The 16,182-nt window shown below is 52.3% G+C and overlaps 1 protein-coding gene across 2 annotated transcripts in view; it reads left to right on the top strand.

The window, feature by feature from the left end:
* The window catches only part of ANGPT4 (angiopoietin 4), a 42,236-nt gene extending 26,512 nt beyond the window's left edge, over positions 1 to 15,724 (top strand). The window contains exons 4-9 of one of the 2 annotated variants that reach the window (XM_082745851.1): positions 1,531 to 1,763; positions 4,231 to 4,346; positions 6,706 to 6,807; positions 8,289 to 8,455; positions 12,782 to 12,912; positions 13,738 to 15,724. In XM_082745851.1, coding sequence (XP_082601977.1) covers positions 1,531 to 1,763; positions 4,231 to 4,346; positions 6,706 to 6,807; positions 8,289 to 8,455; positions 12,782 to 12,912; positions 13,738 to 13,898 — 910 coding nt within the window. In that variant the 3' untranslated portion in view covers positions 13,899 to 15,724. The remainder of the gene's footprint in view (positions 1 to 1,530; positions 1,764 to 4,230; positions 4,347 to 6,705; positions 6,808 to 8,288; positions 8,456 to 12,781; positions 12,913 to 13,737) is intronic. The other variant, XM_082745852.1, reaches the window with a different exon arrangement.
* Positions 15,725 to 16,182: the final 458 nt, after the last annotated feature.

Below are 16,182 nucleotides of genomic sequence, written 5' to 3' on the forward strand. Positions count from 1 at the left end.
CACATGGGAGACATTGTTTTGACAAAGTGAACACAGAGACAAAAATCCCTATCCCACAGCAGATATTCTACAAGCTGACATTTGAGAGTTTCCTATAATATGTAAACAAATACGTGCGCATAGCCCTTTTGTTGCCCTTCTTTTTTTTTTTTTAAAGATTTTATTTATTTATTTGACAGAGAGAGATCACAAGTAGGCAGAGAAGCAGGAGAGAGAGAGGAGGAAGCAGGCTCCCTGCTGAGCAGAGAGCCCGATGTGGGACTCGATCCCAGGACCCTGAGATCATGACCTGAGCCGAAGGCAGCGGCTTAACCCACTGAGCCACCCAGGCGCCCCTGTTGCCCTTCTTGAACCCAAATAGAGCGTACCACTCTGCACCTCTATTTTCCAAGTATCCTAAAAACTGTTCCATAATTGCATGACACACTTGTCCATTCTTCTCTCTAATTGTATCATGTTGCACCCTATGGCTGCGCCCACGCTTATATCCCCAGTCCCCAATTTGGGGGATTAAGGTTGCTTCCTGTCTCTTACTCCTGTTCAACACCAAGCCCCTAATTATGTCCCCATACCTCCTGCACACACGCAGGAACAAACCGAGATAAAATGCCAAAAGTGGATTGCTGAGTCAAAAGATTTTTTTTTTTTTGCTTTTTCTAAAACTTTTTTTAAAAATTCATGACAAATATGCTCCATGTTTACTATATCACCAGACCATAAGGATCTATAAAACGAAAGGGAAGGTGGGTTCCCTCCAACTGCCCCCATCTTCTTCCTCCCTGTCCATCGCTCACCTCCAGAACCACCTCATCAGGAGGATGCGCTCAGGCTCCGCTGTGTCCTTCCACGTGTCTTTCCATGCCTTTTCCTATCAGTTCCCCGGTTTCCCTCTCCATTTCCCTGTAGACCTTTTTTCTTTCTCTTGTTTTGTCTTCCCACACGTGGGGCTGCACTAGAGGCACTGATGTGCCGGCGCAGTTCCCTCCGCGCCCTGGGCGTCTTTCCAGTTTCGTGCAGATGCGCTCTGCCTCCTTCCTCTTCGCGGCTCCAGAACATTTCCAGGGACACGGAAAGCAAACAGACTCAGCCAGCTCTGTCTGTTGGACGTCGAAACTGTTTCCTTTTTCTCTAGTATAACTAATCCCCCAAGGGGCACTCTCGCGCCTGCTCCCTGGAGCTTATCTCCTGAGAGCGGACTGCTGGCTCCAAGGGCAGGCATACTGGGGATCTGGTAACCACTGCCCAGATGACTGGCATGTCCCCCCACCCGCACCTCTTTCTTCTATGGATCCCAATCTATCTTCTTCCAGGGCGGGGTATTTCCTCCCCTCCTCACTCTCTGCCCCCGGTGCACTTCTTCCCCTCCATCCCCTCCGCTGTGTAATCCAGGACAGCACGCTCTGCCTCTCTGGGCCTCCGTGCGGATCTGTTCCGCGGAGTGCCCCCCACCTCAAGCCCCAGAGGCAAGCGCGCGAATGTGGCCGTGTGTGGGGACCCGCGGGATGACCCGCGTGCACCCCCGCCCCACAGCGCGCTGGAGACGCGGGTGCAGGCCCTGGAGACACAGCAGCAGGCGGAGCTGGCTTCCCTCCGTGGCGAGAAGGAGCGGCTGCGGCGTCTGCTGGGGCGCCAGAGCGGCGCCCTCGCGGGCCTGGAGCGCAGCCTGCGCGCCGCCAGCGGCAACTCCAGTCTCCTGCAGCGGCAGCAGCGGCAGCTGCTGGAATCCGTACAGCGCCTGGTGCGCGTCGTGGCCCAGGGCCCGGGTGAGCGAGCGGGGCGCCTGCGCGGTGTGGGAGGAGGGCAGGAGCGGAGAGGGAGATCCTGCTTACCCTGCCGGCTCGCTTTCGAGGTGGGGGTAGGGGTCGCCCAGAAGCCACTGTGGGGCGGGGAAGGGCCCGGCCCCTCTCCCAGCACCTGTGAAACAGAAATAACCACCAGTAATGATAGTGGTGAGGACGAGTGTGCCAGGGGGAACCAATCCAGACTCTACCTCTTGACTCCGTGAGTGACCTTGGGCAGGCCCCCGTCCCTCTCTTGGCCTCAGTTCCCCATCTGTTTAAAGGAAGTGAAGCTAATAAGGATACCACCAGCCCAGACAAGTTTGGGTTCCAGGATCCACATGCTCCATCCTCGCTTGCTCAGACTTGCCCCACCCCTCCCCTGTCCTCAGTTTCCCTCTCTGTAGAATGGAGAGGTTAGACTCACCGTTCCCCCAAAGTCTCCTGTCACCCTGTTGCCCTTGTCCCTAAGCCCAGGAGAGCCAAACAGAAGGGAAGAGGTGACTCTGGCCCTAGCTTCTGAGAAGAGGGAACAATGCCTGGTGCCCCCCCACACACACACACACCACCACCAACTCTCACTGACTCCTTCTGATGGAGTCCATTTAGGGTGGCCAAGGCATTGCTGGTTTCAGCTTCACTCAGTCAGCGAAGCCATTACTGAGCATCCACTATGTGCCAGGCCCAATGCCGGGTTCTGGGAATGCAGCAGTGAACAGCCTAGTCTTGCAAAAATACCCACCTGCCCATCTCTGGGTCTCTAAGTGAAGAAGCAGGAAGTGAATTTTTTCAGTATGTGCCACTATGTGCTAGCTGTGTGTTTGAAATTTCCAAGCCACTGAAGGCCTTGAATGGCTGTGATGAGGAGAGAGAACATGAACTTGAGGACAGCCAAAAGCCACATGAGGGTTTTGCATCAAGTGGGACTATATTTGGGGAAGCCTAACTGGAACTGGGCAGTGGAGAATGGCATAGGAAGGGGTTTCTAGGATTGCCATAGCGGAGCCTGGGAAGCCTTTAAGTTACAAGGAATCAAGCAATAGTGATGGGTTCCAGGTACGATGGCTGGCAAGGATTTGGGGCCAGAGGATGGCACCAGGAGCTTGTCTAGGTCGGGCAGGCCCTGCTGGGTTAAGAGATTTGAGGCCCCAAGGAAACCACAGGCAGGAGAAGTGGATGCCTTCCAAACCATGCGATATGGAGTGACCCGAACCCATCACTGGCTTGTGCGTAACCCTGGCAGGGAAGCCGCCTAAATGAGTCCCATGTGTGGGGTATTGTAGCTCAGCCCCCGTTGCAGGCCCCGGCCCAAGACCTTTCCCCAAGACCTCTCCCCACAGCTAGCCCGGTCTCCAGCTGTGACCCAGTGTCTGCTCCCCAGTCTGGAGAGCAGGTTGCTTTGGGCACCTCGCCTCAGGCACACTTTTTTTTTTTTTTTTTTTTTTTTAAAGATTTTATGTATTTATTTGACACAGAGAGAGAGAGAGAGAGAGAGAGATCACAAGTAGGCAGAGAGGCAAGGAGGGGAAGTAGGCTCCCCACTGAGCAGAGAGCCCGATGCGGGGCTCGATCCCAGGATCCTGAGATCATGACCCGAGCCAAAGGCAGAGGCTCAACCCACTGAGCCATCCAGGCGCCCCGCCTCAGGCACACTTTGCCCAAACACCCTGTCCCCCTGCCCCACTGTCACCAAAGAAGGGCATTGTCGATTTGTGCCTCCAGCCCAAGGCTCTAAGGACTCCTTCGTATGACCTAGAGAGAGGGGAGGCTTTGCCTGTGCCCCCAGCTATGCGCCCTTGAGTCAGTAACCTTACTCTTGGGCCTTGGATTCCTGGTCTAAGAAAGGGGGAAAGATCTCCTTGGAGTTCAGACCCCAGTTACCTCTCCTGGAAGTCCTGGAAGACTCTAGAAGCCTGGTCCGTGGCCACCCTGCTTTGAGTCTCATCCCCTCCGGTCCCTGTTCCACACTCTAGCCAGAGCGCTCCTCCTTGGCACAGCCCAGGCTCCTCATCCTGGCTCACAAGGCTGACTTGGCCCCTTGCTGAAACTCAGCCTCGTCTCTCCTTCTTTGGTGACCATGCCTGTGCTGGCTTTGCCCTACTCCCATCAAGTTCATTGGACAGCCAGAGTTCTCTCTGGCCTCAGCTCTGCTCTCATGGGTGGTGGATCTTTTCCTTCCTTGGCCTCCACCACGTCCCATCACTGCACACACCAGAACTGTTCCCACCTTAGAGCCCTTGAACTTGCTGTTCCCTCTGCTTGGAACATTTTCCCCTTCTCCTAGGTCACTCCTGCCCTGTATCCACATCCCAGCTCATGGTCACCTCCCCTAAGAAATTTTCCCAGTGCCCGGCATTTCCCAACCCAGAAGCTGGCAGGAAGTAGTGCCCACCTGGCCCCTTCCCTCTCTCCTTAGCTTACCTCCAATTGCTTCTACTTTGTCCCATTGCAGCCTCTGTGAGGGCCGCTGAGCACGTGTTCCAGGACTGTGCAGAGATCCAGCGCTTCGGGGCCAATGCCAGCGGCATCTACACCATCCATGTGGCCAATATGACGGAGCCCAGGAAGGTTAGGGGACTCCCTGGGGGCTGAGACTATCCAAGGGTGTTGAGTCAAGGGCGTCCCTGGCAGGCCATCCCCCATCAGCTTCAGGCTTTCTACAACATCTGACCTGTCCGAGAAGGTGGGCGGACCCTACCTTCTGGAGCCCCCATCCAATCAGAGGTCAGAATGTGGGGGTAGAGAAGTTCCCAGAATGCTTTCAGTTGGAAGGGCAGAAAATAGTCTTGTGTTTCTTAAAGTAATGTTAGCTGATTCAGTAAATCAACCCTGAAAATCCAGGGGCTTAACACAAAGAAGTTTCTTTCTTTCTTTCTTTCTTTCTTTCTTTCTTTCTTTCTTTCTTTCTTTCTTTCTTTCTGATTTTATTTATTTGTCAGCGAGAGAGAGAGAGAGAACACAAGTAGGGGAGCAGCAGGCAAAGGGAGAAGCAGGCTTCCCCCTAAGCAAGGATCCCAATGCCAGACTCCACCCCAGGACCACCCCAGGACCCTAGGATCAAGACCTGAGCCAAAGGCAGACCAGACACCTAAGCAACTACACCACTCAGGCATCTCAAAAGATTATTTCTAATTTACATATAGCCCAATTGAATGAAGGTGTGGGGGCTCTGCTCCACGTGGGAAATTAGGGACCAGGACCAACAGAGACCCCAGTGAATGTTTCCAAGTTTGCCCTGGGCTTTGAGCTCCAGTTAGCAGGTGGATGAGGGGTCAAGGGACCAGGCCCTTGACCTGAAAGACTATGGGGAACAACTAACCAGTCTTTGCTCTTCCTAATTCTGTTTGAATTCCTTTGGATTCCATATCAGTTTGTCTCCAGACTATGTTTACCACTTCATGTATACCTGCTCAACTCTTCTTTTGACACAGAGATCAAGCCCTTAATTTTTAGCTAGAATTTCACGTTTTTGTTTATTTTTATAATTATCTGAATAAAAACAAGGGTTACTAGTTTTCAATTTATAGTACTATAAGATTTCCTTTTAAAATGCAGTTAATCTAAGTATTTAAGTTTGTTTGTTTGTTTGTTTTTTAAGCGACATGATGTTTTAAGTAAATATTCTACATGAAACTAAGTAAGTTCAGCTATCGAAGAATTCTGGGAGACCCAAGTTCTGGGCTCACACCTCAGCTTTTCTTTTTTTCTTTTCTTTTTTTTTTTTTTTAAGATTTTACTTATTTATTTGACAGAGATCACAAGTAGGCAGAGAGACAGGCAGAGAGAGAGAGGGGGAAGCAGGCTCCCCATTGAGCAGAGAGCCCGATGTGGGGCTCGATCCCAGGACCCTGAGACCATGACCTGAGCTGAAGGCAGAGACTTAACCCACTGAGCCACTCAGCGCCCCTCAGCTTTTCTTGTCTCCCTTGCCTTGAGCAAGTCCCTTCTCCTCTCTGGACCTCAATTTCCCTTCTTGCACCTTCTGCTACTTCCACAACAAAAGCAACTGTCTTCTCTCCCTGAGCTGGCCTCTACCTTGTCAGAGCTGCTCCCTCCCCTGGAGGGGCCATTCCCCTTGTCTGCCTGTCAGGCACATGCCAAGGCCCTGTTCTAATGCTATCTCCTCTGAGAAGACTTCCAGGGTTGCCCAGTGACTCCTTAGAAGCTCTCCTTCTAGCTACCCAGATGTTCATAATCCACAGTCTGCCTACCCCATCATGGCCTCCTCCAGACCAAGCCAGCCCTGAGGGTTGATTTATCTGTCACTGAACACTTAACTTATACTGAACTGGCTGGAAAAGGGATATGTGAACAAAGATTAGGCTGAAAGAGAAGATTATGATACAACGGATGGTGAGCCTTTGAGAGAAAGACTTTTTCTGTCTTATCCATACTGGCAACCCTCCTTGTCCTGAATAGAGCTTGGTATGTAGCAGTGCTCAGAAAACATTTGTCTGCTGAACGTAAGAGCAATTCCTGAATCTGCACTGTGGGCCAAGTGCTTTACACCTCTCTGCATTTAATCCTTACAACAACCTCACAATACCAACAAGGGAAAAGCCTCCACTTACTGAGTGCCCAGTACACCCAGGCTCTGTTCTTCAGATGGCTCAGCTTATATAGTTCTTACATCAAGCCCATCTGCAGATGAGAAACTGAGGCACAAAGAGGTTACGGTCTTAATACTTGCATTTTATGAATGAGGAAAGGAAGGCTCTGAGGGGGGCATCACTTGCCTATGACTTTAGAAAAATGATGACAAGAAGTGGGAAATGTGGACCTGGATATTTCTGATGTCCTCAAGCACCAGGCTCACTTGTTGTTCTGTGAGAATGTCAGCCAGATCAAAATTGGGCTGGCCCAGACCTGTCTCTGACACTCCCAGGGGCTTCCGAATCCCTACCAACCACCACCCAACTCCTTCCAGGTGTTCTGTGACATGGAGGCCAATGGAGGTGGGTGGACTCTCATCCAGCGCCGTGAGAATGGCAGCGTGAATTTCCAGCGGAACTGGAGAGATTACAAACAGGTAACACTACTACCCTGGGAAGGGGCTTCTCCACCCTGAAGCCTGGTGGAGATGGATCGGAGGCAGGGCACTTACCCTCAGCCTTTCCCAGAAAGAAAAAAAAAAAAAAAAAAAACAGAAACCCACCTAAGACCAATTACCCTCAAACAAATTTTCCCAGTGCACATTCGCTGTCAGAGACCCTGTCATTGAAAATCAGACCTTCTTTTTGCAAGTTCTAAGACAGACCCTAAGAATAAAAGTTTAACTTTATTTCTTTATTTGTGGAAAGATCATATATACATGTTGCTTAGAAATTTTTTTTTAAGAATACAAAAAAAATGGAACAGAAGAAAATAATCTCCCCTGCCCACCCCTGGCTGCGTTGCTTAAGTCAATGTCCTTGTCTTTGCACATACTAATATCATTACATCTGCAAGAGAGATTCTTAACATGGAATTGTTGGCTCAAAAAGACCCCATGCATTTTACAAGATGAGGCATAGTGCTAGATTGTCTTCCAATTTTTTAATTAAATTTTGAATAAAGGACCTTTGGCAAGCTGACTTAAAAGCTCTTAAAGTTTCCACAAGCAAAAGAAATAGAAAAGGATACGTGGAAATGCAACAGTGTCATTAGTTGTGTCTGCTTACTGTTCATTTGATAAATACTTAAAAAAGAAATACCAAATTAAGATAGGAGTGTTCTTGAGCCAGTTTGGTTTTAAACAATTATTGAAAGGACAAAAAGGAATAAGTGTGCAGACACAGAAACACACAAGGGCAATGATTATTAATCATTAGGCTGATCAGCAGCGATGCGTAACTGAAATGGGGAGTGGGGCTTAGGTGTGTCCCTGTCCTTGGTGCTGAATTGTGGCTCTGCCCAGGGCATTGATTGGTTTCTCCTCGCTCAGGGACACTGGTAACTCCTAACATTCTTAGCTTTGTATTTCTATGTTGCTGAAATTTTGCAGCAGCTGCCATGTCACTAAACAAAGTTTTCTCTACAATGTATGCAGCTGATTAAAATCTTTAAATTTTTGCCGCTAAAGGCACAGATCTTAGGTGTAAGATATTTAGTGGATTTTTACATACAATACGTATTCACCAATGTGACCACCAGTCAAATTTAGGTATACAACACTCCTGGCACCACGGAAGCCCTCCCTGTGCTCCCCTCTGCCTCTGTGCGTCCCGGTCAAGAAGCTATTCTGACTTCTATCACCACAGATTCATTTTGTTTGTTCGCAAACTCTGTAGAAATGTGATTTCAATTATTTTGAACAGAAATTTACATTTACAAAAATCTTAGTCTTTTTGCTCCAGGAGGTGGGGAACTCCCATCCCTAGGCCTGCCCACACTGTACTTTATGGACTTGATCATCAGGCAAAGTGGTTTTGGATTAAGTGGCCCTGGAGCCTGGCCCAGCCCAACTCCTTAGCCAGCGGGGCAGCCTCCCATCACAGCACGAAACCCACCCCTACCCTTCCCTCTTCGTAGGGCTTCGGTGACCTGGCGGGGGAGCACTGGCTGGGCAATGAGGTGGTGCACCAGCTCACCAGCAGGACAGCCTATTCTCTGCGCGTGGAGCTGCAAGACTGGGAGGGCAACGAGGCCTATGCCCAGTATGAGCATTTCCAGCTGGGCAGTGAGGGGCAGCTGTACAGGTGGGCTTGGGGCCCAGGCTGGTGGGCGGGCCAGGGTCCTGGGCTAGTGGCTGTAGAGTCTGCACTATGGGTCAGTCCCTGGGCGTCTCCTGTTTCTACCATCTGTCCCCCATTTGGGCATACGTCACGGGTTCTGGAGGCGGCTGGTTAACACTCAACACCTCCTAGCCACTGGGCGGGGTAGAGAGCATGTCACTGACGTTGCCGGCCTAGGAGCAGGAAAGGGCCTTCTAAGGTCAGTCATCCCGAGTCAGCCATATTACTGAGGCCCAGAGCAGGGAGTCCAGGCTATCCATGCTGTGGGGTGAGGTGGAAAGGGAAGGGAATCAGGGGACCTGAGCTCATTCTGGCTCTGTTTCAGCTCACTTTGTGAACTTGAGCAAGTCAATGTTCTGGCTTCTCTGTACCTCTGCTTGTTAACTGCAGGATGGGCTTAAATAAGTATAATGTAAAACCAGCAAGGTCTCCCACACCTCCCTTGGCTTGGTTCTTAGCTCTGTTTAGGAAAAGAAAAGAGCATTTATTGAGCACCTACTGTGTTCCCAAAGCATATTATTCCATTTAGTCTTTCTACAACACTCTGAGGTAATCATTGCTGTACTTGCTCTAGGGAGTTGGGAGCAGGCACAGAGCTTAAGTCCTCTGCCCAAAGTTACAAGTTAGGTAGAGCTAGGACTTGAACTCAGATCTCACTGCTACCAAAACTCGGGGTGTTTCCACTACGTGATGTTGCCTCTTTGAGAAACTCAAAGTTCTCTTTGAACAGGAGAGGATTGAAATCATAGACTCACACTCATGGGTCTGCAAAGGACCTCACGGTGTCATCTGGGTCTTCCCATGATGCTAGAATCTCCTCCACAGCCATAGTCATCAGCCAGCCAGGAATCCCTCCACTGACAGGAAGGTCACTTCCTCCAAAGGAATCTCTGGAGGCTCTCTGTCCTCCTACACTTTACGTCTAATTCCAACTTGGGAGCTTTTCAATGAGTGCCCTGCCCTTCTCTGGTCTTTTAAAATGCTCCCGGATTCTCCAGCTACATTGTCCTGGCATCCTCTTTATGGGGACCCACCTCAATCTGATAATAGTCCTCCTTAAACTGCAAGTTTCAGAGCTGAATGGACCATGCCCTGGGTTCGGGCTAGGCAGGGCAAAGCTGGATGCCCCTGTACTCCTCAAGGTGACCAATGAGTCACCACAACACCCTGCTGACTCCCCTTTAAGCCACCAAAGCCAAGGTTTAAGTCCTGACTCCCTGAGCGACCTTAGCGACCTCCCTGAGCATCCCCAAAGGACTACCTCCACCTTCTCATCTGTAAAATGGGTGCCCTGCATACATCTGCTTCATTCAACATGTTATGAAGCTCAAATGAGATACTGCCCATAGAGCATTTAACACAGTGCCTGGCACTTAGTAAGTGCTCAGCAAATAATGTTGTAATTGCTGTCCCCAAGGCAGCCTTAACACACTCAGCAGGCCTGCTCTGTGTGAGTTCACTGCTGTTCTCATCCCCAGTGCCTACTTCACAGTCCAGTGTGTCCTGTGTGTCTGGGGGTGAGCAGGTCCACAGGCAGTCCCACACTCCCAGGAAGACAGTAGCTGCCTATGGGGATACTGCAGGGGCACAGAGATGCTCATGCAAACAGGGAGGACTCCTAGGAGGAGGTAAGGCCTATAAATGGTAGGTATCCTCCAGACAAAGAGAGACAAGGAAGGGCATCCCAGGCAGAGGGGATAAGTTACATCCAACTGGTGACAGATACCCCAAACCTGAGCAAGTCTCTATCAAGATCATAAGGGAGAATCCCCCACTCATTCAGGAAAAGCTTGGGAGCCGGGGCAGGGGGCGGGGGGCAGAGGAGGTAGAGATCCTAGAAGACACAAACCTGGAAACTGCCAGAGAAGAGCCAAGGAGATGGTGACAGAACAGAGGCCGGCCTCCGTGCCCCCACCATAGAGTCAGCTGGCTGGTGAGATGGGGAGCATCCCCCGCAGGGAAGCCGATTCAGCCCTGGGGCCTGGGGGTCAGGGGCAGGAGGGGTGCCTCTGGGTATCAGACACAATAATGGGGGCCTTCTGGAGCCTGGCTGAAGCACACGCATTAGCCCGCAAGAGGAAGTGGCCCACAGAGCAAGGGAGAAGAGGCACGGACAGGCACGCACACACACAGATGCCAGGTGTGTGCCCCCCAGAGGTGCCCACACAGCCAGATTTGCTTATAAAGGCAGGATCCACATAGAAACCCACACAGAGGTACCCAGGGGCATGCAGAGACATACATGCCCATGTGGAGGGTGATGGGAGGGTGCACTGGGCCTACAGAGTGCCCGGGCTATAAGCACACAGCTACACAAAGACATACACACCATCAGACATAGAGACAGATTCCAGGGCACACTCCGGGACCCACCATAGCTCTTGCTGCACAAACGTCAAACACACACACACACACACACACACACACACACACACACACACACATGCAGGCATGAAGAGCTGTACACAAATGCTCACACCAGTAGACACACAGACCCCACCCACAGATCCACAGACACGTGGAAACATACCTTGTGTGTCTAATAACTTGGGAATACCCAGAGACTTGTGTATTTGAAGTCCCTGGGCTTGAGCTGTGAACATGTTCAAAGTGCCTCTGAACGATGGGTCACATGGGGGTTCCTGGTCCCCGACTTAAGAATTTTCCAAAGGTCACAAGATTCCCCATGCTAGTTCCCACAGAAGAAGGGAAGAGAGGCAGAGCCCAAGCTAAGGACTTGGAGACATTTAGGGAGGCCAGTGCTGCTGGAATGATCTCGTGAGACCATTGGCTTTGTCCAGCCATGATTCCACGCACCTCGGACTGAAAGGGACCCCCAAACCTCAGCCTGAGCTCCAAGACTGACCTTGAACTGACATCACTGAAACATCAAGGGGAGCCTCTAATGGCCACGGAGAGAAGCCAGGCCAACCTGCTATCCCCACCCGTGGGAGCTCTTGGCCAGATGGGTCCCTTTACAGGGAGGTTGCAACACCAATCCCATAAGTCCCAGGCTACACGTTTAAGGGCACAGTTAGGGTTTCCCAGTTGGGGCACCTGGACCCTAACGGCCATGCCACTGCGACTCTACAGACAGGCAGAGCCCACGGTGGGAGGAGCAGGGACTGAGCCAGTCCCCACACCCAGGTCCCACGTTCCCTCTTGATCCCACCAGTGGCATCTCCCAGGCCCTGCCCTGAGGGAACCAGAGCTGCCCCGAGCTGCTCTGGCTGCATCTGGTGTCCATTTTTCTCCACCCTTAGGACCCTCAACCCCCAGGGCTGCAAGCACCCAATACCCTCTCCCATCAGGTTGAACAAGAGCCCATGGCGGCTGTGTGTCCCGAGTGGGACCACAGGGACAATGGCTAACAAGCACTAACGTGCAGTTCTGCCCTCCTCAACCCCGGGGGCTTGGATCACAATAACACGATGAAGTTGTCACGGGTAACAGGACTATCGTTACCATTTCACAGAAGGAGAAACTGCAGCTGACAGGCAACACAGTCTGCCCACGGTCATACCATTGGCGAGTGGCAGAGCTGGGATTCGAATCCAGGCATTCTATCCCCAGAGTTCATGGTTGTAATTGCCACACAGCCTTGGCCATGCCCACCAGGGTCTCATAGCCTGGCAGAGAAAGAGAAACCACCAACTGGCTGCAGGTGTGCAAGTCACAGGGCTGGGGATGCTGCAGATCCATGTGGGCTGGTGTGGTCAGGGAAGGCTTCCTGGAGGTGGCAGGCTGGGGTTGCAGGGTGGTCAGCTGGGGAGCAAAATGCACACAGCTCTCCAGACAGGCCACCCTAGGCGGGGACCTGGCTTTCACTGTCTTTCATTCCGAGGCCTAGGGCAGTCTCCCTTGGTTCTTGGGATCTCTGTTTCTTCATCTGTAAGATGGAAATAAGAGGGTGTTGTGAGGATGCCAGGAGCAGGAGCTAAACCACAGAATGCCTAGCACATAGAAGGTGTTCAAAAAAATGTTGGGCATTGCTCTCATTATTAGTATTATTATTTTGATCCTTTTCACTCCTGTCCAAGACTCAGGGTCAGTGAGATGGGGGAGGCCTAGCACACAGAGGGTGCTCTTTCCCTGGGAGGCAGCAGGCAGGGAGGGCAATCCAGGGGCCCAGACAGCCCAAGCAGCCTAGACTGGGGCTCCCCCTCCCAGAATAACTGGAGGAGGAGCCCCAGTCTCAGCAAAGCCTCTTGGGCAGGGGGAGACCTTTTTTAACCAGTCCTGACCTAACTCTGGACCCATCTCCCATCACCACCTCCGGGTGGCCTCCAGGCTTTCTCTGAGCGGGTACAGCGGGTCAGCAGGGCGCCAGAGCAGCCTGGTCTTGCAGGGCACCAACTTCAGCACCCGTGATGCAGACAATGACAACTGCCTCTGCAAGTGTGCCCAGATGCTATCTGGAGGTGGGTGCGGGGGGCTGAAGCCCCATGTGTCCCCAAGTTCACCTGGCGGGACACCCCTATTACCTCCCATCCAGGTCCTGGGTGGCCAGGTGTTGTCGGGAAAAGTGTGCAGGTGGGGGTATCCCACCTGCATGCTGGCCTGGCCACACTCCTCCATCCCTTCCCCTATCAAGTCCTTGAGGTTCCCTTGGGGTTTCCCCTCATTCTACAGGCACCACGGATCTTCCTTGAGCCTGGGCTAGGGGAACACTGAGGATGGGGTATGATGCCTGATCAGTCCCAGCCCCAAGCCTAAGAATCTGCTTCCCAGGCCGAGCAGGACCAGGATGGGGAGATCTGGGCAGGGGAACAAGGGGCAGCTCTCCACCAACCCTGGTTTCCAGTGGTGTTCCTTGGGAAGGACAGAGGTCAGAGAGAGGAACAGCAGGACATAGAGACATGGAGTAGTGGACACAGAGAGCTCTGTGGGGATAGAAGTCCAGAGGGGGAGATAGAGAAAGACAGATGGACACGGTATGTGAGAGACAGACCAGGAAAGGCAAGGAAACGCAGACCAAAGAGAGAGACAGAGACATCCGACAGAGCCCCAAAGAGATACTTGTCACAAGCTGGGGGCTATCGAGGTGCTGCCTTCAGTGGCTGCAGGCTGAGCAGAGGGTCTGGGAGTCTCCCTGCTGCCCCCATGCCCTTGACACTCGGCCCCATCCCCTGAGAGCTGGCTTCCCAGAGGAGGCAGCAGCCCTGATGAGTCCCTGGGGTGGGGGACTGCCCTCTGTCCACTGGCTGGCCCCCACCTCCCCAAGCACGTCCCTCTCCCTCCCCCAGGATGGTGGTTTGACGCCTGCGGCCTCTCGAATCTCAACGGCATCTACTACCCAGCTCGCCACCACGTGCGCAAGCTCAATGGCATTCGCTGGCACTACTTCCAGGGCCCCAGCTACTCGCTGCGGGCCACTCGCATGATGCTGCGCCCCGTGGGCATCTGAGAAGCAGATGCGCCTGGAGGTTGGACCCAGAGGAAGAGACGGGACTGGGCATCTCCTGGAAAAGCTGGACTCCAAACATGGGACAGAGCGCTGGGCGTTGTCCTGGGTCCCCTGTGTCCCCAGGGGGGACAAGCCCAGCGCTCCTTGCCCAAAGTCAGAGGGTTCACAGCCTCCCTGTTCCCTTCCAGTTGAGAAATGGTGGGTCATGGGGAGATCCTGCCTCTATAGTGCCCCTCTGTCCTCTTCCTTTCTGTCTCCTACACGGGTCCCCTGCCAGCTTGAGGGTCACAACACACTGAATGAGCTGAGAACAGAATTCTTTTAGGTGTTCGAAGAAATACATGACTAACAGTCCACTCCTCCGAGGCCTCAGCATCTGGAGCCCTGACCTGGTCTCTTGGAGGCGTCAGAAGATCTAACAAGGATTTCTTTACCCCCAGCATGTCCTAGAATACGTTCTGGAGAGAAATATAACTCAGGCTCCCCTCAAAAATTACCTATGGTCAAGTGAGGGAAGGAAACACCTGGTTAAATCAATATGAACAGGCATTCTTAGTTGCAGGACATGTCAGAGACTTTAGAGAGGTCATATGCCTTTGTTTAAAGTGGGCAGCTTTCTCCAAGTGTCCTTATTTGAAAACAGGTCCTCTTTATCCCAGAACATCTAAGATGCCCTTGGAAAAAGTTGGTCAAGTGTGACCAGAAGGAGCCGCTTCTCCCCACCCCCATCTGCACTCACCCTTTCTAACTACAAGAGACAGAGTGACGATCTCAAACAGCCTCTAAAAACAACTGGAAGAAGCTTTGGTTTAAAGAAGACACATGCCACCCCTGAAGAAGGGTCTAGAACTAAGTTTCTAGTCTGTGCTTTGGGCTGGGGTCCTGCTAGGTTCCTTCTGGCCCTAAGAAGCCAGATCTCTGCCTGGAGGCTACCCTGCGATCCTAGCTCACCTCAGCTCAAGTTCAGGAACTGTTAGGGACTATCCACTCTGCCTTGGGCAGGACCCCAGTCTTCATGTCCAGAACCTTCCAGCCTCCAAGCCAGGACCCTAGCCCTCTCCTCCCACCTGATCCAACAGTCATGCTACAGCTGGGGGTTCGAGGGAGGTAGGTGTGGGGGGCAGAGCTGGCCTTGGCCTGGGTCTGGAAGATCAGGGGCTCCCCATGAGCTTCCATCAGAGGACAGGGTCAGAGAAGGGCCACAGCCACTCTGCCACCTACTCCCATCACGGTCACCCTCCTCAGGCCTGATGAGACCAGCACTGCCCTGCCGTCCTCAGCCAACACCTAGACCAGCCGAGACCATCCTGCTTTCCCACTAGGGTATGCCTCTGCCTTCGGGAAGGTTTCTACTGGATAAGGCTGGAGTGGTGGAAATGGGTCCCACCTGTCCTTGAGTCTCACCTCAGACAGTCCCCCAAGCAAAGCCAACAGAGATTAACGCTGATCTCTTTGAAAAAAACAAAGAGGTGGTTGCCAATGGTGGCCTTGCGGGCATGAGAGGGAAAGTACCAAAGGGCAGGGCGCTGCCCAGAAGGCCCACGTGGCCTCGCACACCATTTGCTAGCCAGGCTTTTATTTAGCGTCTACTGTGTGCCCAGTCGTGCTGTGGGTGGGGCTCTGGAATTGGACAGACCTGCTCCAGCTCCTTGACTTGAGGCCCGTGGCTCAGCCTCTCAAGGCCTCAGTTGCCTTGTCTGTGAAATGGAAATGATGCTCCCTCCTGGCTGGGCCGTGGCAGGAGGCGATGAAACTGTGTATGTCAGCTTTGTAACAGGGCTCGGCACAAGCAGGTGCCTAATAAAGTTTAGTTCCCAAAGAGGAAAGTGGGGTGAGGAAATTCACCCCTAAGTGCATGCCCCCCTTCTTCCAAACCCAAGTAAGGTGAGCATTTGTTTTTGAATCCGTGGCACTTATGTTTGCATTTATGTATGGGCCAGTTGTGTGCTGGAGAGGAGATGAAGGCAGAGCTGGGAGCCCCAGAGACAGACCCCTCTGGATGGGCTGAGTCCCAAATCCTGGTCTGTGCTCATTTTCTACAAAAGGCTGAGAAGCTGATTTGGGTTATCCTCAGATGCCTGTTGTTAAACATTCATGCTTCCTTCCTACCTCCCTTCCTCCTCCATGCCAGGACTTTTCTAGCCCAGGAGATAGAAAGGAACTGGTCCTAAGGAATGGATTGACTCACATACCAGGAAGTCCAGGGGTGGGTTCAGGCACGGTTAGATCCAGGGGCTCAACCCATACCTGTCTTCACCTCTCAGTTCTGCATCCACCATGTTGA

This window comes from Mustela nivalis, assembly GCF_964662115.1.
Source record: "Mustela nivalis genome assembly, chromosome: 8".
In the NCBI taxonomy this organism is placed as follows: domain Eukaryota; kingdom Metazoa; phylum Chordata; class Mammalia; order Carnivora; family Mustelidae; genus Mustela; species Mustela nivalis.